The 27589-nt window shown below is 47.6% G+C and overlaps 1 protein-coding gene across 4 annotated transcripts in view; it reads left to right on the forward strand.

Annotated features, from left to right (window-relative positions):
- KDM3A (lysine demethylase 3A) overlaps positions 1 to 27589 on the forward strand; it is a 546931-nt gene that overhangs the window by 223387 nt on the left and 295955 nt on the right. For all 4 annotated transcript variants that reach the window (XM_029592841.1, XM_029592851.1, XM_029592832.1 and 1 more), the window contains 2 exons: positions 14787 to 15337; positions 20824 to 21025. In XM_029592841.1, coding sequence (XP_029448701.1) covers positions 14787 to 15337; positions 20824 to 21025 — 753 coding nt within the window. The remainder of the gene's footprint in view (positions 1 to 14786; positions 15338 to 20823; positions 21026 to 27589) is intronic.

Raw genomic sequence — 27589 nt, forward strand, 5'->3', positions numbered from 1 at the left:
GGGCTGCCTTTTCTTTTTTTTTTTTTTTTTTTTAACTGAGTGGCTTCTGTTTGGCTACTCTACCATAAATAGCCTGATTGGAGAGCAGCAGAGATGTTGCCCTTCTGAAAAGTTCTCCCATCTCTATAGCAGAACTCTGGAGCTCTGTCAGAATAACCATCTGGTTCTTGGTCACTTTCTGACCAAGGCCCTTCTTTCCTGATTGTTCAGTTTGGGCCAGGACCAGGACAGCTCTAGGGAAAAGTCCTGGTTCTTCTGAACTTCCTCCATTTAAGAATAATGGAGGCCACTGTTTGGGAGATCTGTCACTTGACATAATCCTGTCTCAGACTTCTACAGACAATTCCTTTGACTTCATGGCTTTGATTTTGCTGACAAGCAGTGTAAATTGTGCCTTTCCAAATCATGTCCATTCAATTGAATTTACCACAGGTGGACTCCAGTCAAGTTGGAGAAACATCTCCAGGATTATCCATGGAAACAAGAGGCACCTGTGCTCAACTTTGAATGTCTGAATACTTATGTAAATGTAATTTCATTATTTTTAATTTGCACAGATTTCTACAAACCTGATTTTTGCTTTGTCATTATAGGGTATTGTGTGTAGATTGTGGAGGGAATAGTGCATATTCATTTTAGAATAAGGCTGTAATGTAACAATGTGAAACAACTGAAGGTCTGAATACTTTCTGAATGCACTGTACATGTGAATGTTTCTGCAAAATCTAAAGACCCTTTCAAGCGTTCTTCCTTATGAGAAGTGTAATGAGCTGGAGTCAGGGGTGTGGAAAACATTTGGTCAGATTGACCTATATTTTTGAGACAGCATAGAGTGCCACTGCCATTGAGATTGGATCACACAGGATTTCATGGCTGCGAGCTTCAGATCTCCATGAAGGGTTGCAGGTCAGACTTGCTAGTATGTCCTGCAACAGAGGAAGTTTTTAATCTACCGCTTTCTTAAAAGATCATTGTGCCATGCTTCAGATCATCTCTACAAAACCTTCTAACCTGCCCTTCACATCAACAGAAGGTACTAAGTGGGTACTGATGAGGCTCTTCTAACCTCAGAGCAAGCATTATTCAACAACAAGGGCCTTGCTCTGGACCCAGAGAGCAGAGGACTCCTAAGTCACAGCTTACTCACCATTCAAATTCTGGGATGGGGTTTTGACTGGATCCAGGAAAATGTAGCCAATATTCTAATGTCCATTCTGGAGAATCTACCTGTGTATGGCTTTCAGGTAGCTGGGCTCTTGGTATAATCCAGAATGGGTACAAATTATGTCGATTGAAACCCCAATTGGATTGTCTACCAAAAGGCTCTTGGTCTACATCTCAACATCAGCTACCACTACTAAAGGAATTCCCCTCTTAGAGGCCAGGGTGATCAAACCTGTTCGTCTACAGGAAAAAGGGTATAGATTTTTCTCCTAGGACAAGCAGGATGGCAGTCCTCACATGTAGGTGACATCGGACGGAGCACGGCAAGGAAAACTTACGTCAAATTTTCTAGAACTTTGACTAGGCACACTGAGCATGCCCAGCATGCCACTATCCACATGTTCACGCAGGTCCCTCTTTAGTCTCTTTTCTATGGAGCTTTCATCTCGAGGATGTGGAGTTTGCGCTGGTTTTGTTGGAAACCTTCCACATTAGTTTCTTCTCAGTCTTTTGTTTTCCCCCAGGCTGGGTCCCTAGTCTCCTCTCCCAGCCTTAGAGAGCATCGTGGTAAGTTGTACCTCCATTGTGGTTGATTCCAGATGGTGCAGTCTGCCAGTGGCCGCCGACTGTCACCTGCTTGTCGGTTGGTTTTTTTTTTTTACATGGCATCGGGCTTTTGCCGATGCCCCCCGGACCAGGTCCATCACAGACCCCCATGAGGTTTGTATCTTGTGTATGGGGGTGTTGCACAATGTCATAGGGTATCACTTGTGTCCAGATGAGCCCCCGCACACCTGGATAAATTGGACAAGATTTTCAGTCACAGGAAGTCCAATCCCCCAACCTCTGTTTTGGGGGAGTCGACACCTCTGGGGCAAGGAGAACCGGTGGCTACCAGTCCCGTGCTACTCTCTCCACCACCGGGTTCCCAGGGCGAGTTGGGCAGTGGGGACCAGTCTGTATTTGTTTCTTCTCATTCCAGGTCTGGATCGTCAGTCTCTTTTGGCACTGGGGAAAGACTGGGCCGAGCACCGTGGAAAGTCTAGGAAGCACAGTCCTTGATCTCCATTTTCACATGAGATTAATTTCGGGAAGGCACCAATGCCTGCTGTGATGCCCCCAAAGTGGCCCTGGGCCGAGGAGTCTCCTTCCATGCCTGCCAAGGACCTGAGGCAGTCCCCACCAATTCCAGTGCCAGATATTGTCTCCCTCAGGGCTCTGAGGGAGTCCAAGTCACGTCGCTGCCACCTCAGTCTGTCCTTTCCTTGCCAGCATTTGAGGAGGAGTTAGAATGGAGAGTGGTTGGCAGTTGGCCGAGCCCTACAAGGTATTGAGCCGCTGGCCCTAATGGGGCCGCCACTGATACTGGAGCCTGCACGTCTGTGCTCATACCATTGGAGCACTTGGATTTGCTCATCTGTGCACTACAGACTCAATCGCTCACAATATCCTGGGTGCCTTCAATGCCCCAGGGGGCATCAGTGCTGCCTCCAGAGTCCATTCCTATTTCTGATTCCTCAGCTGAGGGTGGACCGTCGGGGCCGGTGGATCCTCTTCTGCACCTGACTCAGACGCCGGCCTTACCCTTGGTGCAGCCAGTGCCCAAGAGCGTGGGTCGGGCTCCCCCACCGGTGTCTCTGGGTGAGCTGAGTGAGGACAACGCCCCTTACACCCATGGGGGGGGGGGAGTGGGTGATGAGTCAGAGTCCTTTTCAGTGGACTCTGAGGACTTGTTCTCCAAGTTGTCTCCTCCAGAGGAAAGGAATCTATCACCTCCAGAGGACTTGACTTTTGCGGGCCATGGCAGAGTTCGTCCCCTTCCAGTTCCTGACAAGAGTAAAGACTTGTTTGTCTGGCTCTGGGAACACTCCATTTCGGTTCTCCTGGTAAACAGGAAGACCGATGCAGTGTATCTGGTTTAGCTTACCACAGAGTTTGAAAGACGTCAGCTTCCACACCAGTCTGGTGGTGGAGTCCGCCCTAAAAAAAGGTGAAGCATTCTCAAACCCATGTCTTCCCCCCCCCGGACTGACAGCACAGGACCCTAGACGACTTGGGGAGGAAAGTCTTCCAGGGCTCCATGTTGTGGCCCTCATTGCCTGCTACCAGCTGTATATGAGCCAGTATTCCAGGAACCTTTGGAAGAAGGTCCAGAATCTGGTTGAGCACATGCAACTGCAACAGGACTTACTGAAGGTAGTTCAGCAAGGGTTGGAATGCAATAAGCATGAGGGTTAGGTCTGCTTATGACATCTTTGAGACTGTGGCGAGGGTGGCTGTCACTGGCATCTGTGCCCACTGTATGGCCTGGCTCCGGGCCTCCAACCTCCATCTGGAGGTTCAGGAGTACCTTGCAGTACCTTGCCCTGTACTGGAGAGTCTGTTCTGGGGTAAGATTAAGGAGGCAGTGGCACAACTCAAGCATCATCATGAGACCCATCATCTGTTAGCTAGCAGCTTGGACCAACCTTCTTCGGGTAAGAAGTTGACATGGATGGGGCCCAGATGTCCTTTTTACCAGCCGAGGAAGTACTACCCACCAGCGGTCAGGGTTAGGGATCAGAGAGCTGGGCCTAGGACTCGCCCTAGGCAAACCCATGTCTCTAGGACTCAGCCGGTGCCCTAGCAGAGCCCTACCATGGGGTTCTGACTGGCCGCGAGGGGGTGGGACAGGAAGCTGGCTCACCATGACGGCGGACCCTCTGGTCAGAGGCTGGCTGCAGTTCTTTGTTGACCGCTGGCCAACCATCACCTTGGACTTAGTGGGTCCTGTCCATCGTTCACCGGAGCTACGGGTTGAATTTCCAGGGTGTCCCTCCAGACTCTCCCCCATGCCCCTCTTGGGGTATGGGGGAGAGTCTGGAGGGACTTGCTGCAAAAAACCCTTCTCCATTGGAATGCTTGTCTCATCCACATCAACAACCTCCTCTCAAAGCTTAATTTGCTACTCAACACCGACAAAACAGAATACATCCTAATCACACAAGATGGCAGCGTACCACTAAATAACGTTCAACAGTCAATGTCCCCTACTTTCTCACCCAAGGTAAGAAACCTCGGGGTAATCATAGACAGCCAAATGACTTTCACAGGCTTCATCAACACAGTAAAGGAATGTTATTTTAAACTCCAAGTTCTAAAACGCCTAAGACCCCTCCTCCATTTCCATGATTTTAGGTCAGTCTTACAAGCCATCATATTCTCCAAAATTGACTATTGTAATTCACTCCTTCACGGCCTGCCTGATATTTCACTCAAACCTCTCCAGCTACTACAGAACACTATGGCCAGGATCCTCACAAAATCCAACAAGAGGGACCATATAACTCCAATTTTAAAGAATCTACATTGGCTACCAATTAAGTTTAGAATCCTTCATAAACTTTTAACAGTCACTCACAAAGCCATACACAACATTACTCCTCTGGATCTTACAATACCGTTGCAACTCCACACCTCGGTCCGTCCAATTAGACTGGCCCAGAGAGGCACTCTTCAAGCACCCTCCATCAAGACCTCCCTCAGTAAGAGAGCTATATCCGCCTCGGGCCCCAAGCAATGGAACCTGCTCCCTCCTGAACTGAGGCTGGAACGATGTCCAATCACCTTTAAGAAGAGACTTAAGACTTTGTTATTCGAACAAGCCTTCCCATAACTACTCACTTCAGCCTTGGTTCTTATCCGCATCATGAGTACACTATCCAACTTGAGGCCTTCATAGTCCTCCCCTATTTAATTTCCCTGCTTTTCGCCCAAGTTATACAGACCCAATTCTCTATACTTGCTTCACCCATTTTATGTTTATCCAGGTTACTTCTACCCTGTTCATTGTTTTAATCCAGGTTACTTCTACCCTGTTCATTGTAAAACAAGACTTTGTCTCTGTTATTTTTTGCTGGCTGTAATGTAAACCGAAGTGATAATTAATCTTGTTAATTGAACCTCGGTATATAAAAAAGTTATAAATAAATAAATAAAATATGAGTGACATCACTGCATAGAGCCCTATCATGGAAAACTTTGTCAAAGTTTCTAGAAACATTTGACTGGCACACTAAGCCTATTGAGCATGCTATGATCCCTGCAGCCACAGGGATCTCCCTTGAGTCTTTTTTTTTTCCGTGTTGCTGTTAGCCTTGCATTTCAGGAGCTCTGTGAGTTCTCTCTCAAACTTTTCCTCACAGAAAAATTAATATTTTCTGTCAAAAATACCCTGCACGGGTCTCCCTTCGACAACCCGTTTGAGTACCGTTTTTGGTCATTTTTTAGTCTGTACCTGTTACCTCACTTTGGATCTGCAGGCCACAGACAGTTGCCTGGCCTTATTTTTTTTACCATGGCCACAGGATTTAAGAAATGTCCAAGCTGCCCACGAACAATGTCAATAACAAACCCACATGACATCTGTGTACTTTGCCTGGGATCAGGCTATGATGTCCCCACGCATGTTCTATCTGCACGCAGATGACTCCAAAGGGCAGGCGTGCCCGACTGGACAAAATGGAGGAACTTTTTAAGAAAATTACTCCATCGACATCTTCGCAGTTGTCACCGAAGAAGATTCCTTCTTCCACTGAAAAACATTGAGGAAAGAAAAGATTCGGAGACCTTCCGTCTCCGAATCTTTTCTCCGAACCTGATGGGAATTTGATTCCCCATCGATGCCTTTTTTACCTCCATCGATGCCAAAGCATTTTCCGGGTTGACCATCGAAAATTGCATCAATGCCAAAGCGTCCTCTTCCACAGGACACGCTAGGTCCACTGAGGTCCCATTTCCAACCCCACAACAGTCCTTGGGAGGACGTTGACACGGATACAGAAGACCTTGTATCTGACTCTTCTCCACCAGAAGAAAGAAGGAAGTCCCCAACAGACGACCTTACTTTTGCAAATTTCATTAAGGAGATGGTGGATACCATTCCTTTTGAGCTGGTTACAGAAGAGGACACCAGACATAACACAGGAGGTCCTCTAGTTTGTAGATGCACCCAAGGAAGTCATGGCTATACCAATCCATGAAGTGCTCCTAGATCTCCAGCACTGCCTATGGGAGCATCCCTGTTCCGTACCACCTGTTAACAGAAGAACGGACGCAACAGAAACCTGCTCCAACACACCAGGTTTTCAAAAACCACAACTGCCACACCAGTCAGTTGTGGTGGAATCAGCACAGAAAAAAGCAAGGAAGCAAAAACCTCACTCATCTTCCCCTCTAGGAAAAGAACAAAATTTCTGGATGGGTTAGGAAGAAAAGTATTCCAGGGGTCCATGCTTGTGTCCCGGATTGCGGCATATCAATTATATATGACGCAAAATCAAAGAAATTTGTGGAAACAAGTACAAGACATGGCTGATAATCTTCCTCAACAGCAAGTAACACTCAACGCTTTTATTTAAAAAGGTCTGGAGTCAGGCAAGTATGAGCAGCATATGACTCTGAAACATCTGCCCGTATGTCAGCTGCTGGAATCAGCGCACAAACATAAGAACATAAGATGGGCTTGGCTAAAGGCTTCGGATTTAAGATTAAAGTACAGGAAAGACTAGCAGATCTCCCATGCACCGGAGACAATCTCTTCAGAGAGAAGATTCAAGATACTGTCTCACAATTGAAAGATCACCATGAGACACTGTCAGCTTTCAGGTTGCCATCAGACCAGCCATCCTTGGCGTGGAAGCCCGCAAGAAGGGATACCAGAAAACCGTTCTATCGGCCTCGTAGGTACTATCCACCTGCATCTAGCGCTTGTCCTTTCCGACCACCTCAAAGAGGACGTCCACGTCAACCAAAACAGACAAAAACTCAGCCACCTCCACAAACAGGACCAGTATCCGGTTTTTGAACAGTTTTCAGAGAGCAGCAGCCTCGCCAACAATCCCAGACCCGACTTGCCTGTAGGAGGTCAGCTGCATTACTTCATACACCACTGGAGCCTCATCACCACAGATCAATGGGTGTTAGCCATCCTGAACCTGGGATACCATCTCAAATTCACTACGATACCCCTGGATTCCCCACCCATTCCACTGCGGGCAGCCAACGTCATAACATCTCAACTTCGGCTAGAACTGTCCACCCTGCTGATGACCAGGGCTGTCGAATCCGTTCCCTGGTCTCAACAAAGCAGAGGGTTCTACTCCCGCTATTTCCTAATTCTAAAGAAAACAGGCGGTCTCCGCCCCATATTAGGCCTTCGCAATCTCAACAAATTTCTTCAAAAAGAAAGATTCAGGATGGTCTCCCTCGTTCCCATCCTTTCCTTACTACATCAAGGAGATTGGCTCTGTTCTCTGGATCTTCAAGAAGCCTACGCTCACATACCCATTTCCCCACAACATCGAAAATATCTCAGATTCGTAGTTGGACAAAAACATTTCCAATACTGAGTCCTACCATTCGGACTAGCCTCAGCACGTCGGGTGTTCACAAAATGCCTGGCAGTAGCTGCTGCACATCTAAGAAAAAACAGCATTCATGTTTTTCCCTACCTAGACGATTGGCTAATCAAGAGTCCATCCAGACAGGGAACTCTCACTGCCTTGGAAAGCACCATAAAACTGTTGCATTCCCTTGGATTCCTGATCAACTATCAAAAATCACTTTCATTGGAGCAGACCTCGACACCACAGTCGCAAAAGCTTTTCTTCCAAGCGACCGTGTGGATAATCTAGTGAATCTGGCAAACTCTCTGACTAGCTGCAAATTCGCCTCTGCCCATCAATTTCGTACACTACTGGGCCACATGGCGTCCACAGTTCACGTGACCCCTATGGCGAAGTTAGCCATGAGAAGGACTCAATGGACTTTGAAATCTCAGTGGATCCAAGCTGTTCAATCACTGTCGTCCCTAATACGAGTCACCCATCAGTTACGTCTCTCTCTGTGCTGGTGGGCAAACAGGCCTGCCTTATGGGTTGGTCTACCGGTCCAGCAACAGACTCATGTCATCTTGACTATGGATGCATCCAACTTGGGATGGGGAGCTCATGCCAACAACCTTCAGATACAAGGTACATGGACTCCGCTCGAAAAAAAAGTGTCAGATCAACTTTTTGGAACTTCAAGCGATAAGACATGCCCTCTATGCCTTCAAGACTGCCTCTCACACAACAAACAGGGTGGCACAGGCTCCTATCTGCTATGTCAAGAAGCAGTGCAGATTTGGGCCTGGGCCCTAACTCACACTCCATGCATCTCAGGGCCACTTATCTTGCAGGCATACAAAATGTCCTAGCAGACAATCTGTTGACATTTCCATCCCCACGAATAGTCTCTGGATCCCTGTGTAGCGAGCAAAATTTTTCAACGCTGGGGTTGCCCAACCATCGACCTCTGTGCGCCCAAAATGAACCACAAAGTGGAAAGGTTCTGCTCACTCCACAGCCGTCTGCAAACATTCCCCCAGGGACGCCTTTGCTCACCCCTGGAACAAAGGACTTCTATATGTGTATCCTCCGATTCCACTCATAGCCAAAAATCTCGTGAAGCTACAGCAGGATAGAGGGTCCATGAATCTTCATAGCCCCGTATTGGCCTCGACAAGTATGGTTCCCCATACTTCTAGATCTCTCGATCAGAGAACCAATTTGTGTGGGCATAGCACCCACTCTCATAACTCAGAACCAAGGCATGTTACGCCAACCGAACCTACAAACCTTTGCCTTGACGGCTTGGATGTTGAAAGCTTGATCCTACGACTGCTCAATCTTTCAACTCAAGTCTCTCAGGTTCTCGTAGCTTCACAAAAGCCTTCCACACGTAAATCTTACTGTTCCAAGTGGACTAGATTTACTACGTGGTGCACTCAAAGTATTGACCCTTTCTCCTGCTCCACTCCATCTCTATTAGACTATCTATGGCATCTCTCAGACTCTGGTCTCCAGACTTCTTCTGTATGTGTACACCTGAGTGCCATTGCGGCATACCACAAAGGAATAGGGGATGCCCCAATAACCGGACACCATCTCCAAGCATCTGGCTGATATTATAAACTGCTCGCTATCACAAGGAATCTTCCCTGACGTTCTAAAACTTGCCACTCTCAAACCCCTTCTTAAGAAACAGAACCTAGACCACAGGGAACCCAACAATTTCCGCCCAATCTCCAATCTGCCTTTTGTTACCAAGATTATGGAAAAACTAGTCAATACCCAACTGTCAGATTATCTTGAAGACCATAAAATACTCCACTCAACTAAATACGGATTCTGCAAATCGCTAAGCACCGAAACCCTCCATTTCCCTCACAGACCACCTCATCATGGGCTTGGACAAAGGACACTCCTTCCTACTAGTACTTCTTGACATCTCTGCGGCTTTTGACACTGTGAACCACTCTATCCTCCTAAATCGACTATCCAACATAGGGTTAACAGGAACGGCCTTCAGATGGTTCGATTCTTTTCTCAGTAATAGAGGCTATAAAGTCAAAATCAACAACAGAGTCCCCACGCATCAATTCTTCACTAGGAATACCTCAGGGCTCTTCCCTGTCCCCCACTCTCTTCAATATCTACCTCCTTCCCCTCTGCCAGCTGCTAACAAACCTAAAACTACAACACTATCTTTACGCCGATGACGTACAAATCCTGATCCCTATAACTGAATCCCTTACGAAAACACTTCAGTTCTGGGACAACTGCCTCCAAGATATCAACCTCCTCCTCACCAGCCTAAACCTTGTACTGAACTCTGTCAAGACGGAACTCCTCATTTCTCCTGACTACAGCGATATCCTTCAGCCGACCCACCCCAACACCCTGGTCACCCAAGCAAGAGATCTTTGAGTAATTGACAACTATCTGAATTTAAAGAAGTTCATCCATCACACAACCAAGGATTGCTTCTACAAACTACAGGTGCTAAAAAGATTTAAACCTCTTCTGCACTTTCATGACTTCAGAACTGTCCTCCAGGCCATTATATTCTCCAAGATAAGACTACTGCAACTCTATTCCGGTAGGTCTCCCCGCCTCATCCACCAAACCTCTTCAGATGCTTCAAAACGCGGCCGCTAGAATCCTAACAAATACCAACAGAAGAGATCACATCACGCCCATCCTCAGAAATCTGCACTGGCTACCTATAAGCTTTAGAATCCTACACAAGTCCCTCACCATCATTCACAAAACCATTCACAGCCAGGTCCCCATTGACCTTCAATTCCCACTCAGACTCCACACATCTTCAAGACCTATCAGAGAAGCTTACAAAGGATCTCTGCACGCCCCTCCAACCAAATCCACCCATCATTCAGCCACTAGAGAACGGGCCTTCTCGACAGCGGGGCCAGCCATCTGGAATGCTAATCCCCCTGATCTCAGACAGGAACCCTGCCTGTTGATGTTCAGGAAAAAACTCAAGACCAGGCTGTTTCAACAAGCCTTCCCGTAACTCAGGCCTGTCTCAGCTATGCCACAGTTCATATACTAATGCAGTCTATTCAGTGCACTCCATTTCAGACATTGTAAATGATTTGTTATAATTACCGAGTTACCTTCTGCTACTGGCTTCTCTTCTCCCCAGTTCCAGTACCCTTGTTTTATTGTAACTTTTGCCTTTTCCTCTGTTGATGTTAATGTTATAACCCTCTATTCCTTGTAAACCGATGTGATATGATCTGTATCAAGAATGTCTGTATATAAAAAAGCACTAAATAAATAAACTATGGTGTGAGCGAGCCTGCGCTGGGTCCAGCAATTGCTGACGTCTAGAGTTCTTCCTTTGGGAGAGTCCGAGCAGGCGCAGCATTTGGAAGCTGCAGTGACATATGGGGCGGATGCACTATATGACCTGCTCCGCACTTCCTCTCGCACCATTTTGTCAGCAGTGTTGGCAAGAAGGCTTTTGTGGCTCCACAACTGATCAGCGGATGTTTCCTCCAAAGCTCAGCTTGGGGCTGTTTAAAGGTGGTTTTTATTCAGAGATGATTTGGAGCAGTTGATAAAGTCCCTGGGGGAGAGCAAATTCACAAGTTACCAGAGGACAGACTGAAACCCTCCAGAGGTTTTCCATCCTCCCGCTCTCATTTTCGGGGGTAGCGGAGTTTTTGGCAGAACAGGCAGGAAGCGGCTGGACAGCGGCAACCGTTGGCCAGGAACCAAGCCTGGTCCTTGTCCTTTCGGGGATGCAGAACCTCTCGGGAGGGGGGTCCTTTCTCCTTTCTTGTCTCCAAGACTATACAATGAGATGGGGCTGGCCCATCTCTCAATCCCTCGGGTTGGTGGTCGCCTGTCCCTGTTTTACGAGGCATGGGCCAGAATTACTTTCGATCAGTGGGTGCTAAGAATAATAGAACGAGGCTACACTTTGGAATTTGCTCGGCCTCTCAGACTTCTACTTAATATCTCCATGCGGTCCACAAGTCAAATAGCAGATTGTTAGACTCTCGAACGTCTCCTGGCTCTGGGAGCGGTAAAGCCGGTTCCTCCAGAACACTGAAGGAAAGGAAGGTACTCCATTTACTTTGTAGTTTCAAAGGAGGGGGGATCCTTCCGGCCAATTTTGGACCTCAAATTAAGTCTCTCAAAGTGTCACACTTTCACATGGAGCTCTGCGTTCAGTCATCATGGCGTAGGGAGAATTCCTGACTTCTCTGGATCTGATGGAGGCATACTTGCACATTCTCATCCGCGAAGATCATTAAAAGTTCCTTTGCTTCATGGTCCTGGGAATGCATTACCAGTTCTGCGCTCTGCCCTTCAGTCTCGCAATTGCACCCCATATGTTCACCAAGCTCATGGTGGTTGTGGCAGGGTCTCTACGGAGACAAGGCCGCCTCATTCATCCCTACCTGGACAATTGGCTGATCAGGGCGAAGTCAAGGGAATGATGTGTGGAAGCGATCCACAAGGTGACCACTCTCTTGGTATCCCACGGCTGGGTAATCAATCAAGCCAAGAGCAACATTGTCCCCTCTCAGACAATGGAATTTCCTGGAGCCAGGTTCGACACTATGGTCGGGAAAGTTTTTTTCTTCCAAAGGATCAAAGGAACAAACTGATGGGGTGAGTTCATCACTTGTTGGTTCTTCTACTGCCCAAGGCCTAGGACTAGAGATGGTTCCTTGGGCCTTTGCTCATATGAGACCATTACAGCAAAGCATTACTTTCCCGGTGGGATCCCAAGTCGGAGAATTTCCAATTCCCTCTGTCACTCACCAATCACGCCAGGTCCAGTCTTGGGTGGTGGCTTTGCCTGCACATCCTGTCTCAAGGGGTGGATCTGGAAATTCCAAACTGGATAGTGGTGACCACGAATGCCAGCCTCTCCGGCTGGGGAGGTGTCTACCAGTATCTTTCAGTACAGGGTAGCTGTCCTGGGAGGAGTCCGGATGGTCTATCAACTGCCTGGAGACCAGAACGGTTCGCTTGGCCTTGCAGCACTTTCTTCCCCACTTACGCCATCAGGCAATTCGCGTCCTGTTCTATATCAAATGTCAAGGAGGAACCAGAAGTCCAGCTGTAGCCGATGAGGCAGAGCTACACATGGCTTGGGAGGAGCAAAATCTTGCGATGCTAGCAGCTTCACACATCGCTGGGAAGGACAACATACAAGTGGACTTCCTGAGTCTGAGGCGTATAGATCCCGGAGAATGGAACTCTCGGACAGAGCGATGGATCTCATTTCTCACAGATGGGGGACTCCCCACATGGACTTGACGGCAACGCGGGACAATGCCAAGGCTCCTCGCTTTTTCAGTCGCAGGAGAGATCACGGCGCAGAGGGGGTCGATGCACTAGTACTTCCCTGGCCAACCTCATTTCTCCTGTACGTGTTCCTTCCTTGGCCTCTGGTAGGCAAGGTGCTTCGCAGAATAGAGGTCCACCCATGGAGGGTAATCCTCGTGGCTCCCGAGTGGCCCCGACATCCGTGGTTTGCAGATGTCATCAATCTGGCTGTGGATGGCCCTCTACGACTCGGGCATCTTCTGCATCTTCTCCGTCAAGGGCCTATGTTTCGACCAGGCAGCTCGCTTTTGTCTAGTGGCTTGGCTTTTGAAAGGAGGAGATTAAGGAAGGGAGGGGTATTCTGAGGAGGTAATCACTACACTGCTACACGCCAGGAAAACGTCTACCTCTCTCTCATACATTAGAGTATGGAGGGTTTTTGAGACGTGGTGTCGTGAGCGAGAGATTCTTTCCAGACATGCTACAATTGCTCAGATGTTAAGCTTTTTGCAAAGTGGTTTAGCCAAGGGCTTGTCTTTTAACTCCCAAGTACAGGTGGCGGCCTTAGGCACTCTGATAGCTCGGTGGCGTCACATCCAGATGTGGTGTGTTTCCTCAGAGGAGTAAGGCATTTGAAGCCACCTGTCCATCCGGTATGTCCGTCGTGGAGTCTTAATTTGGTGGTTCACGTATTGTGTGATCCACCGTTTGAACCTATTTGGTCGATGACGTTGAAGGACCTCACCTTGAAAACGGTGTTTTTGGTAGCTGTATGCTCAGCTCGCGGAATTTGAGTTGCAGGGTCTCTTCTGTAGGGAACTCTTTTTGAGAATCTCTGACTCGGGAGTTTCTCTCTAAACGGTTCCATCCTTTTTTGCCCAAAGTGGTCTCATTTTTTCATTTAAGCCAATCAGTTGAGCTTCCGTCTTTTCCTAATTTGTCAAACGAGGTTCAACACGCACGAGAGCTTCGTCGGCTAGATGTTCGGCATTCCTTGTTACTTTACTTGGAAGTCACAAATTCTTTCAGGCTCTCAGATCATTTTTTTGTCCTATGGAGCGGTCCCAGGAAGGTTCACAAGGCATCTAAGACGATGATGGTAGAGAGAAGCCATTTTGTCTGCTTACATTTGTAAAGGAAGACCTGTTCCTGAGAGCCTGAAGGCCCATTCTATTCGCTCTCAAGCAGCTTCGTGGGCCGAATTCCAGTTGGTATCGCCTCAGGAGATTGCACAGCTGCTACTTGGAAGACACTCCACACATTTGCTCGCCACTACTGCTTGGACGTTCAGGCGCCCGGAGATTTTGGCAGTAGTGTATTGCGTGCGGGATTTGCGAGGTCCCACCCGGTTTAGGGAAGCTTTAGTACATCCCATGTTCTGGACTGATCCGGGTATGTACAGGGAAATAATTGGTTCTTACCTGATAATTTTCATTCCTGTAGTACCACGGATCGGTCCAGATGCCCACCCAAAGACTAGGAGTGGATAATAGAGGGATCTATATGCGAGCGTAAAGTCCACGCTCGCATATTCAGGTTATGTTATTGCAGCATGCTAAGAAAACTACAGTTACATTTTTATATGTTCGTTCTTAAAGTTCTCTTCTTGCTTGATTCATTGCTAGTCTTATTCCGTTTTGATACTCTATATACTGAAGGGATGCAGGAGGCACACCAGGTTAAGTGAAGGGTGCCTTTCAAGTTTTTCTCTGTCTCCACCTGCTGGAAGAGAGGCATAACACATGGTCTGGACTGATCTGTGGTACTACAGGAACGAAAATTATCAGGTAAGAACCAATTTTCATTTTTGGGCTACCTTTTGTGTAGTGTTGTGCATTCTTAATAGAAAGATTTATTTTACTGATATTTTATTTTTATGAGCTCAACAAATGAGTGCTTGCTTAATATTTTCTTTCTCAGTAATTCTTGGCCACATGTGCTTTATTTTAGAAACTCGAAGGAAACCTTACCTGAAGGGCTATTTTCCAGCCAAGAGAAGGAAGTGTTGAAAGAGGATACAAATCTCTTCAGACAAGCTGAACTTTCTTTAAAAGAAAACAATATCTTTGGAGTCTTGGGTTCAATTGGTTCCTTGGATGCAAATGTCAGCTTTGCCCATTCAACGACCTCTTGTTTCTTTTCTTGGACCAATTCCAGGGATAATGGCCAAGGAAGCAAAACAACAAATCTATTTGAGTCATTCACTAAGCCAGCTACAGTTTTTGCAAAGGGCTTTGAATTCACAGGTGTGAAGGAATGCTTCCCTTTTACACCTGCACAACCTTCCAGTGAGTCTTCCAGAGCACCAGCTGAGTCCTGCAGAAGACTGGAACTACAAAAACTATTGAAGCCTGCTCTGTCTGCAGTTGAAGATGTTAAAGCTGGAGCCTTCCACCAACAGGAGTTAAAACCATCCACTCTTTCTGATGGCCAAAATTCAGAAGGCCACAGTTATCCAAGAGAGATCACTGAAGTCTATGTCGGCAGAGGCAACACTAGAGGTCAGAATGCTAATACTAAAATATGTAGATTTCAATATAGGCAGTAGAGAGAATGGTGCAGTGTCTTTAGCCTAAAAGCCCTATGAGAAGATACTTAACGATTTTAAATATGTACCCTAAATGAAAAGGGGAGGTATAAATGTCCAAGAAGCAAACATTTGAAAATACTTCTTAGAAAGGGTGGTAGATGCATGGAGGTGGTGGAGGCAAATAGAATTCAGGAATGCTTGGGATAAGAAAAGAGGATCCTTACTTACAACAAGTGAAGGAAAAGCTAGAGGTTGATGGGAGGGATGCCTATGGCATTGCTATAGGAAGTAAATTGGGCAGGTTAGCAGGGCCTTGCTGATATTATTGTCTATCAATCTATAATTACAGTTCTAATTTGTCTACCCAGTTACACCTTAGAGGTGATCACCCTAATTCCTAGCACAACTTAATGTGAAACATTTCCATCCAGAAGGAAATTCAGTTCATGATCATGTATGATTCTCCTAGGGCAAGCAGGATGGTAGTCCTCACATGTGGGTGACATCATCCGATGGAGCCCGGCACGGAAAACTTTTGTCAAAGCTTCTAGAAACTTTGACCAGCAGACAGAGCATGCTCAGCCTGCTACTATCTGCATGTCCACAGGAAGTCTCCCTTCAGTCTCTTCTTTTCTGTGGTGCAGCTGCCTCGTCTGTGGAGTTCGAAAAATTTGAAAAAAGTTGGATTGTTTCGATCCCTTTTCTGTTTCTCGTCTGGTCCCCCTTCTCGGTCGGTGCCCCCTCAGTACCCTAATACTTTTCATCCATTTTTTGCTCCAACTTGCAGTTGATTCCTGGCTCCGCATCTCGCCGTGTCAGTCTGTCATCGACCACATGCCGTATATATTTTTCATGGTGTTGACTGGTTTTCATCTATGCCCCCAGTACTCACAGACCATGTCCATCACAGATCCACATAAAGTTTGCATCCCTTGCCTGGGGGCCATGCACGATGTGCAATCAGATGACTCCCAAAGGGCATCGGGTGCACCTTGATAAAATGGAGAAGCTTTTCGGGACCCTGAAATCCTCCACATCTGCTTCAGTCTTTTCGGCCAAGGTTCATGGACAAGTCTGTCGCTTCCTCTCGCAACTCCTCTAGCTAGCACTCTCAAGGATTGGGGAGAAGTTGATCGATCCTCAGTCTCTCCACTCCCCCAGACATCTGGGTTGTCTACTTCCTCTGTGCTGGGGAAAGACCGGGCCAAGCATCGGAAGCGGTCCCGGAAGCATCGGCATCGATCACAGTCCAGATATGGTTCCGGAGCAGTGGCAGCAGCTGCCGAACCACCATCGAAGCGGCACCGGCCACCGGACCAGTTCTGTCAGGGTACACCTCAGCATGGTAAGCGCTTATAACAGAGGTGTTGCTGGGTTGCCCGTTTCGGTCTGGCCGCTGGTTAGCCGTTTAATGCGGGGGGTATTCTCCAACTGAAGCCCCTGCTTCGACCACTGGCAGTATCCTGGGACATCAACGTCGTCCTGGCATGACTTATGCAGCCTCCTTTGAACCTCTGCAGTCCTGTGACCTGAAGCTCCTCGCCTGGAAAAGCATGTTCCTGGTGCCGATCACTTCCGCTCGCAGGGTCATTGAACTCCAGGCTTTGGTTACGTACGCACCCTACACGAAGTTCTTCCATGACAGTGTGGTCCTGCGTACGCATCCTAAGTTCCTGCCCAAGGTGGTGACTGATTTTCATATCAATCAGTTGATTGTTTTACCCCCTTTCTTTCCGAGGCCTCATTCCCACCCAGGGGAACGAGCTCTCCATAACCTAGACCAGTGCTTCTCAACCGGTGTGTCGCATCTCCCGGTGTCTCACTGCCCGTTGCACTTCTCGTCTCACTTTTTCCAGCCCCCACGGGCCAGTTTGGAAGCCTCCTTTCTTCCTACCCCCATTGCCCAATGGGAAGCCTCCTTCATTCTGCCTGCCCCCACGCAAGCCAGTCAGAAACCTCCTCCCTTCTACCTACCAATGGGAGGAAGCCTTTGATTGGCCGGTGAGGCAGGCATCGCTTAGCCCAGGGGTGGGATGGGAGAAATAGCAGTTTCGAACTCCGATGAAGCAAGGCGAAGAGGCAACCCGACCCCGACCGAGGCTACCACGGGAGCCCATCCCCTTGGTGGTGAAGAGGAAACCAGACGCCGACGAAGCAAGGCCGCCACAGCCCGTGGCAGCGAAGAAGCAACCCGACCGAGGCCATCACGGGAACCCATTCCCATGATGGCGCAAAAAGAAGGCCCGCTGGAGTAAAACCGCAGCAGAACTGGAGCCCATCCCTGCAGTGAAGAAAGAATACGTTTTTGCTGAGAGCTGGTGGGTCTGGGTATGAATGGGTGCCTGGCTGAGAGCTGGTGGGTCTGGGTGTGAATGGGTGCCTGGCTGAGAGGTTGGTGGGTGTGGGTGTGAATGGGTGCCTGGCTGAGAGCTGGTGGGTGTGGGTGTGAATGGGTGCCTGGCTGAGAACTGGTGGGTGTGAATGGGTGCGAGAGCATTTGTGTGTGTTTGAGAGAGAGACTGGTCAGGAAGATGACTGGTGTGAGAGAGTCTGAGGCTGGTCCTGTGGTCTAATTGGAGGTGTGTGGGTGAATGACTTGTTGGCGCTAAGGAAGAGGACTGTGAGGACAGAGCTTCAGCAGCCCTTGCTGCTTCTGGTGAGGGCTATTGGCCTGGAAGGGAAAGGAGTAGGAGAGTTGCTGGGGTAAGTAAAGGTGGCTTTTTTAATTTATTTTTCTTGATTGACTGCCATTTTAATTATTGGGTATTATGCGATGTCCGCTGTTTTTAAATATTTTATTTATATTTGGACATGTTTTAATAATTTTTATGAGTTTTTAATTGTTGGGTATTATTCTGTTCAGCAGCTGTTTTGTAACATTTTTAGTATAGCTTTACAATTATTTCTGTGTGGGGCTCTATAGCAGTTTGGCTTATTCTGTTTTCCCAATAGGAAATGTATTAGTGTTTAGGGCCTGGTTTAATAGTTGTATTTCTTAGATAGGATTGTTACTTTATTTAAAGGTGGGGTTTTTTTTAAATTTATATCTTTATTAAATTTCTTAACATTTTCCAGTGGAATAAGAATATTGTGAATTACATCAATAAAAGTTGTTTTTTTTAAACCGACATTTGTAGGTACATCTGTTTTAGTGTGTTCCATAATACAGGTGTAACTTTGTGCAGGTTAGTTTGTGTGCATTATTGCAAATCCTGAGAGTCTGTTAGGTGCTATATTTCTCTTTCCATTTCTCCAGGTTCGCACTGCATGCAGAGTGGCTTTTTTGGTTTTCCATTCCAGTTTGTCTCCATATTTATAATTTGTGGTTTTTCTGTACTTGGTGAAGGGTGTGTGACCGAGGTGAGGTATTTAACTAGCATGTAGGCATTTGTATCAATCTTATTTGTTGTGTTTTCTCAATAGGATATGCATTAGTGGTAAATTATTGTCTTTTCATAAGGAAGGCTATTTTGCCTGGTAGTAAAAGGAGTTTGTTTTGCTTTTACTGAGATGTCATCAGAACCAGAATATCTTTTTTGTATGGTGAGTTGTACAGGGTAATGCCCTAGATCTGCTTTGCACTCCTTACTTGGGGGTTGAGGGGATTCCTGTGGATGCAGAGTGCATGTTTACATTTAGCCCCGTGATGGTCACATGTTCACTGAGTGAGTCATGCATGTGAGAACCATCTGTCAGGTGTGTCCCGGCCAAAAAAAGGTTGAGAACCACTGCCCTAGACTGTAAACAGGCTTTGGCCTTCTACCTAGATAGCACAGCGAACCATAGATAGTCCACCCAGCTCTTCGTGTCATTTGATTCCAACAGGCTGGGGATGGCAATGGGAAAACAGACCTTGTCTAACTGGCTGGCAGATTGCCCCTTCTGCTATGCACAGGTGGGCCTTCAATTAACCGGCAAAGTAAAGGCGCACTCTGTGCAGGTGATGGTGCTGTCGGTGGCTTGCTTGCGTACAATCTTCGTCACGGAAATGCCGGGCCGCAACCTGGCATTCTCGCCAGACATTTGCAGCCCATTACTGCCTTCACAGGGATAGCCGTTAGGACAGCGCCTTCGGTCAGTCCGTCCTGCGCAACCTGTTCCATACCTGAACCCAGCACTCTCTCTCTGCTCGTGCTTCTTGTGGGAACCAGACTGTCTCCTGTTTCCCGCAGCGCTGCAGTTGTTATGCCCTTTAGCTTCTCATTTGGTCAATGTTGGTCTCTCTAATTGAATATGATGGTCTGGAGCTCTGTACTCGCCCACGTGTGAGGACTGTCATCCTGTTTGTCCTAGGAGAAAGCGCAGTTGCTTACCTATAACAGTTGTTCTCCTAGGACAGCAGGATGTTAGCCCTAAGGAATCCTGCCCGCCTCCCCATGATGTTGGGTTCATCTTCGGTTTGTTTTATTTTTTCGCTAGTCTGCTTTGCTATGTTATGAGACTGAAGGAGGACCTCAAGTGGACACGCGGATAGTAGCAGGCTGGGCATGCTCAAAGTCTGCTGGTCAGAGCTTCTAGAAACTTTGACAAGTTTTCCCTGCCAGGCTCCATCGGATGATATCACCCACATGTGAGGACTAACATCCTGCTGTCCTAGGAGAACACCTGTTACAGGTAAGCAACTGCGCTATGTACTAGGTCTGACTTGAAGTTAATGTTCACTCTGTCACTTGGCACAGGAAATGAGTGATACACCAAGAGGATGGAGTTCTAATGGTCATTTGGACTCTGGTCTTTATTCTGCAACAGTCCAAAACTGTGCTTTATTGGTTAGAGTATAAACATGAGGTCTGGCTCAACACTGAAGTGCAAATTGCTGCTACCAAGCTTCAGTGTTGGCCTTTGGTAGTCTTTTTGTAGTAAAGATTTATTTCTCCTGTTATGAAAGAACACTACTAAACAGGTCCAGAAAAAAAAACGGTATACTAGTGGACATTTTTATTATTAAAAAAAAGTTTTGTCAATTCTGGTAATTTTATTTATAGATAATTTAAAATTAAGTATTGATAATTCTACATCTGTTGCTGTAGAAATTACTAGGCAGCATAAAGTTTGGCTGCTTTAGTAATTTCTGCTTTCAATTAAAAATGGATTTTTAAGAAAGATAGCTCCCTATGGCCCAGCTGGCTGACATTCACAGCTCTGGATTTCTCTGACTTCCAGGCTCATGTCATTCTATTCTTTCCTGTTGGCACTGTCCTATTAGCATATGAGGAATAAAAACCTGGCATATGCTAGAAGGTAAGAGGTTGGCCAGAGATGTGATCGAGTCAGTTAAACTCCATTAAGCTTTAAGCTAATATACATTGGCTTTCCTTACATCCATGTTTAACTAAAATTGGAAATTAATCGGCAGCATGTGACTGCCCCATAATAAACTTGGAGTCACTGAACTCTACATTTGTGGAAATAATTTTAATGTAGTTTCACAAGCTTTTTTTTTTCCCCCTCTTTAAGTCATTTTCCCTAAGTCCATATTGACGGATGCTTGCAAAGTTCGTAAGCTGCAGCAAACTGGGGAAGCTTTTGTGCAGGATGGTCCTTGCAATGACATTGCACCTCATCTGCACAAGTGCAGAGAATGCCGGCTGGACAGATATCGGAGGAGCAAAGAGCAAAGGGACTCTACTGTCTTCTGCAGATTCTTTCACTTTAGAAGGTGAGGAGATGCTTAGAACTTTGTGTAGGCAGTCATAAATTGATCTTGAGCACAATTAAAAAAATAAATAAAAATAAAAAAAATTTAATGTGGGGGCTCTGATGGTTTGCATGCTTGGAAGCTGTTGCAGCAGCAAGAGGACAGTACTACCTCTTGTTGAAGCATTGTGACCTCATTTCTCCCAAAGTGTGGTCCTAGGTTTTGAGTGTACAAAAAATATTCTTTCTTGACTTTAAACCATTTTAACTTTACTGCGTGGCATCAAAACCTTTGTAAAATCTTAAGATGTAGAAAGTAAAGAGGTGAGTTTCAGAAGCTTACTGATCAAATGTTAGAAACTGCTTTTCCTCAGTTGTAGTTTTCACTCACTATCATTCTGTGTCCGTTATCCTCCTTGAATGTGTAGCTATAGTGAATTTTTATTTTATTTGTATTTTAAGTGTGGAATTTTAGGATATTTGTGTATTGTATGTTCTGTTATGATTTTATGAATGTACTTTGCGCTGGGGACACAATGGAAGACGCAGAGAATAAAAATGCTTAAATAATACCAGAAGATAATTGATTTAGGCATGTCTAATGGCTAGCTGAGAAACATTCAGGCCGATTCAGTAAAACATGCGGGAGAGCCAGTGCTCCAAGTTCCAGCGCCCGCTCTCCCGACTCGCACCAGGCACTTCTCTATTTAAATTGGGTGTCGTGCTAATAAGGAGGTGTTAGGGACAATAGCGCGTCCCTAGCGACTCATTAGCGGAAGCGACGGCTGTCAGCGGGTCCGACAACCGCTTAATTTTACTGGCGTCTGTTTTTGAACCCGCTGACCAGTGGGCAGATTTTTTTTTTTGGGGGGGGGGAGATTTCTGGGATATTTCAATTTTCGGTGCCTCTGACTTAATATTGCTATAATATTAAGTGCAGGTGTTAATTTCTGAGTGTAAAATGTGAGGCTTGGCCACACATTTTATTTTCAGTATTCCAGGGAAATAACTAATAGGCTCATCAACATGCATTTGCATGTGATGAGCGCTATTAGTTTTGGGGTGCTTGGCTGCGCATTTTCCATGCGCTATTACCCCATACAGTATAAGGGTTAATAGTGCATCTAAAACACGCAGCCAAATGGTGCGCTCGGCCTGATTGAAAGTATACAGTGCATTCAGAAAATATTCAGAACCCTTCACTTTTAGCTCATTTTAGGTTACAGCCTTATTATAACTAAAATGGTTAATATGCATTTTTCCCTCCTCAAGCTACACACAATAATACCCCATAATAACAAAGCAAAATCAGGTTTGTAGAAACTAGTGCAAATTAAAAACCAAAAAACCCCAAATCTGAAATATTACATTTATCAAAGTATTCAGACCCTTTGCTATGACATTCAAAGTTAAGTTGAGGTGCATCCTGTCCATCCTTAATATTTCTCCAATGTGATTGGAGTCCAACTGGTAAATTCAATTGATGGACATGATTTGGAAAGGCACACACCTGTTTGTATAAGGTCCCACAGTTGGACAGTGCATGCCAGAGCAAAATCAAAGCCATGAAGCTGAAGGAATTAACTGTAGACCTCAGGAACAGGATTGTGCCTAAGCATAGATCTGGGGAAGGGTACAAAACATTGGCTGCAGCATCGAAGGTCCTGACGAACCTAGTGGCCTCCTTCATTCTTAAATGGAAGAATTTTGGAACCACCAGGGCTCTTCCTAGAGTTGGCTGCCTGCCCAGACTGAGCAATCAGGGAAGAAGAGCCTTAGTCAGGGAGGTGACCAAGAATCTGATGATCACTGACAGAGTTCGAGTTCTGCTGTGGAGATGGGAGAACACTGTGGATCCCTAAAGGCTAGAGGGTGGGAATGAAGAAGAACGATGCATGGGAGTAACTTGCTGGTGTGACGGTTACTACCCTTAACCAATAAGCCTTCATACTGTTGATGCAACTCTATCATTGTTCTCTGCTTCAATGGCAGGGGGAAAAGAGGAAAAGGGGATTTAGATTCAGACAGCAGTCAACAAGGATATTGAATTGTACAGTCTGGGAAAACAAGCTTGGGAGTAACTTGCTGATGCGGTGGTTTCTACTTTTAACCAATAAACCTGATACTTTTGTTCCCTGTACGTACCAGGATCAGTCCAGTCCAGACCAGTGGTCCCCAAACCTGTCCTGGAGGGCCACCAGCCAGTCGGGTTTTTGGGATATCCTCAATGAATATGCATGAGAGAAAGTTTGCATGCACTGCCTCCTTAACATGCAAATTTTCTCTTATGCATATTCATTGTAGATATTCCAAAAACCCGACTGGCTGGTGACCCTCCAGGACAGGTTTGGGGACCACTGGTCCAGACGGAGGGTTATGTCCCCCGTCCAGCAGATGGAGTCAGAACAAAACTTCTCAGGGAGGTCCTGTATAATCTCACCTCCCCTGCCTCAATTCTCAGTATCGTTCTGACTCCAGCAGATGTGAGCAGGGGACACGGTGGTCCCCAGCACTTTAGCTTAGGGTTCTAGACTCTTCTTTAGAGGGATCAAGTGGAAAAAAAAAGAAAAGAGTTATTCAGGCAGGGGAACGGCACTCAGCCTAGGAGGGTTGCTCTTTGCTCTCCCTTGTTGCTAGTGGCTTGCTGACAGGCTGTTTTCCTTGTCGCTCCTTCTCTCCTTTCTTTCCCTACACTGTTTTGGGGTAAGTGTCTTTTGTTTTATTTCGGCCTTATCGGTAGGGAGCTAGAGTTGCTGGCGATGCTCCCGGACCTCTGGGGTGCACGTCGGTGGGGCCGATCTCTCCCCCCCCCCCTTAGTGGAGCGAGAGGCATCCCGACCTGCGGCCCCGCGAAGTGACATTCCCCGGGGCCGCCTGCCGTCGGGAAGCCAGATTCTCCGACGGTCTCTTTGGGTCGGTGGGGGGGGGGGGGGCGGGCGGGCGGGCGGCATCCTATTTCTGTCAGTTCCCGAAGATTTTTGCTGTGCGTGCTCGCCCCCCCTCCCCCCCCCCTTTCTTCGCTGATGCAGCGATCGGCGACCTGTGAGGCCTGTGGCCGTCAAGGGGAACGTCTGTCCCGGGAGGAGCATTGCGCGAGCTGCATACCCGAGGGGGAGGACAGCTCCCCTCCGGGGGATGCCGCTCGAGCTCCGGACCGCGTGGGGAGGAAACGGCAGGCCCCGTTCCCGCTGAGCACGGGAACGGTGGCCATTTTGTTTCCTGATTCGGATGCCGGTTTTTCAGAAGAGGACACAGGCCCAGATTTCAGCAACGCTGCCGGTTCTAGCCCCTTTGGTGGAATCGGAGCCAGGTGGTCAGGAGGGGGAGCCCCCAGGGTGCCCCCCTCGGGGGGGGCCGGGACCCTCTCGGGACCCACCTGCAACACCGCCAGCGCCGCAATCCTTCTCGGGGGGGGGGGGGGGCGGGGGGGGGGGGCTCATCATCATCCTCATCCGGACGGGGACGACCCCATCTTGGCGGCCCAGGTGTAGAGCGACGATCCGAGAGTCCTCCGCATTTTTCAAGCTGGGGAGTTGGATGATCTCATTCCCCACATTCTGCAGGAGATGGATATCGACCCTCCCCCCGGACCCGGTGGGGCCTGACCCGAAGCTCAAGAAGGGGGGGACCCCTTTCTGGCGGGCCTTCGGCCACTGGCTAAGGCCTTCCCCACTCATCACACCATTTTACAATTAATAACCAGAGAATGGGATGCGCCGGAGGCCAACCTTAGGGTCAGTAGGGCCATGGAGAAATTGTATCCCCTTCCGGCTGACTTCCTGGAGCTCCTCAAAGTCCCCGCCGTGGATTCTGCGGTTTCAGCGGTCACAAAGCTTATCCCAGGACAAGCAGGATGCTAGTCCTCACATATGGGTGACATCGGTAATGGAGCCCTATGTACGGAAAAACTTCTTTAAAAGTTTCCATGAAACTTTTGAATGGCACCGGAGTGCCTACTGAGCATGCCCAGCATGCCATGATATTCCCTGCCACAGGGGTCTCCCTTCAGTCTTCTTTTTTCCGCGAAGCCGTTAGCATTGCGGGCTAATTGGAGTCCTGAGGTGAATTTCACCTAGCAAAAAAAAAATTTGTATTTTCGGAAAAGATTTACTCGATCCGCAGGGGTTTCCCTTAGTATAACTTTTTCCACTTTCGATTCCCGGCCGGGAACGATATTTTTGGGCTTATCGCCGTCGACGGCTGTCCGGCGCCATGGCCTCGGGCTTCAAAAAATGCCCAAATTGTGTGAGGACAATGTCGATAACCGACCCTCACTTCGAATGTGTTCTTTGCCTAGGCAAAGACCACAATATCCAAACATGTAAATCATGTGCGGAAATGACAGCTAAAGGTCGTCTTCTTCGGGCCGAAAAGATGGAGCAGTTATTCAACATCCAACTGCTTCCAAGGCCTTCGACCTCGGCGCAATCTTCTCCATCCGCTTCAGTTCGCCAACTCATGCTGAAGCAGAAACGTCCAGAGGCGGGAGATGCCTCAACACCATCCCCTTCGGTTTCTTCAAAAGCATCGACCTCGGGGAGTGAAAAGCAGAAAGAAAAACACCGCCACCGGCATCGGAGACGCCAGGTAACGATGACCGAGAATCCATCGGAAGCCACGGCCTCGCCAGCAAAGAAACCCCGGACGGGAACCGAGGCCTAGTGAAGGGCGATCCCCACCGATATCGGTGCCGGGCTCCATACCCCCTCAGGGCTCTGAGGAGGTATTGGCATCGCCAACACCGCCTCCCTCCACAGCTGCTCTGTTATCACCAGCTGTGAGAGTGGAACTTGACTCCTTTATTCGTCAAGCGATGCAACAGGCTCTGCGCGATGCGATTCCGCCTCAGCCATCGACAACTCCACCGATGCCTGTTCCATCACCATCGATGCCGCAGACACCGACGAGGGCACGGGAGCCGGTACCGATGCCTACTCCGGTACCTTCACTGGTACCTCCATCGATTCCTCCACCAGTGCCCACACCGATATCTCCGATGCCAACACCAGTGCCCAAGGAGGATGTATCCGGCTTACATCCAGTTTTCACCAAACTGGACACACTACTGGACATCCTCACTAAGAAAATTCCAATGGAACCGATTCCAGACCCATCTGGAGTGCCAAGACCCCCAAGGCCTCGTTCTCCGGTCTTACCATCTCGTCCTATGCAGCCAGTCCCTCATCACACACATGAGGTACCTGTAGACACCAGCTCTGAATTTTCTTCTGATGAGGAAATATTTTCAGAGCCTTCTCCGCCAGATGACCACAGGAAATCACCTCCTGAGGACCTCTCTTTCACCAACTTTGTTAAAGAGATGGCTGACACCATTCCCTTTCCCATTCAAACAGAGGTGGATGCACGTCAGAAGACCTTGGAAGTCCTCCAGTTTGTGGACCCTCCCAAGGAAATGCTAGCAGTCCCTGTCCATGTGGTGTTCCAGGAACTGCAATATAGGATTTGGGAGCATCCAGGTTCGGTGTCAGCAGTTAATAAAAGAGCAGAGTCAACCTACCTAGTGCAACCTATTCCAGGGTTCCAGAAAATACAGTTGCCCCACCAATTAGTGGTCGTTGAATTCGCTCAGAAGAAGGCAAAGCGGCAACAATCCCACTCCTCTGTACCACCTGGGAAAGAGAGTAGGCTTCTGGATAACCTGGGAAGGAAAATCTTTCAAGGTTCAATGCTGGTTTCAAAAATTTCATCCTATCAATTATATATGAACCAGTACCAAAGGAACCTTTGGAAACAGGTTCAAGAACTCTCTCTCTCTTCCTTAGCAATATCAGGAATCCTTACAGGACATAGTTCATAAAGGCCTTGACTCTGGTAAACACGAGGTTCGAGCAACCTATGATTGTTTTGAGACTGCTGCAAGGCTATCAGCATCGGGTATTGCGGCAAGAAGATGAGCATGGCTCAAAGCCTCTGATCTGCGCCCAGAGGTTCAAGAACATTTGGCAGATCTGCCTTGTTTGGGGGACAATCTCTTTGGTGAGAAAATAAAAGAAGCTGTGGCAACCCTAAAGGACCACACTGAAACCTTGAAACAATTGTCTTCTCAACCACAAGAGACTCAGCCTTCTGCCAGGAAATTTCCAAGGCGTGACACTCGATGGCCTTATTATCGCCCACGTCGATATTACCCCCCAGCAGGTAGGCCAAGAACTAGCCGCCCAAGCACCGACAGCAGCCTAGACAAAGGCCTGCAAGGGCTCAACCACCTCCACAAACAACCACTACATCTGGTTTTTGAAAAGCCCCAGAGAGCAGCAGCCAGATCAACCCATTCCCAGAAACACCAGTAGGAGGTCGAATACAATACTTCCACAACAATTGGACCTCCATCACCACCGACCAGTGGGTGTTGTCCATCACAACTCACGGTTACAGACTGGATTTCCTAACTATCCCAATAGAAAATCCACCACTTCAATCTTGGACAGTAAATCAACACTCCATAATTCTTCAAACAGAATTATCCACCCTTCTGAGAGCCAGGGCCATAGAACCAGTTCCTGGTCCTCAAAAGGGCAGAGGATTCTACTCCAGATATTTCCTCATTCCAAAGAAAACAGGAGGC

Source organism: Rhinatrema bivittatum, chromosome 1 (genome assembly GCF_901001135.1).
Source record: "Rhinatrema bivittatum chromosome 1, aRhiBiv1.1, whole genome shotgun sequence".
NCBI classification, from domain to species: Eukaryota; Metazoa; Chordata; class Amphibia; order Gymnophiona; family Rhinatrematidae; genus Rhinatrema; species Rhinatrema bivittatum.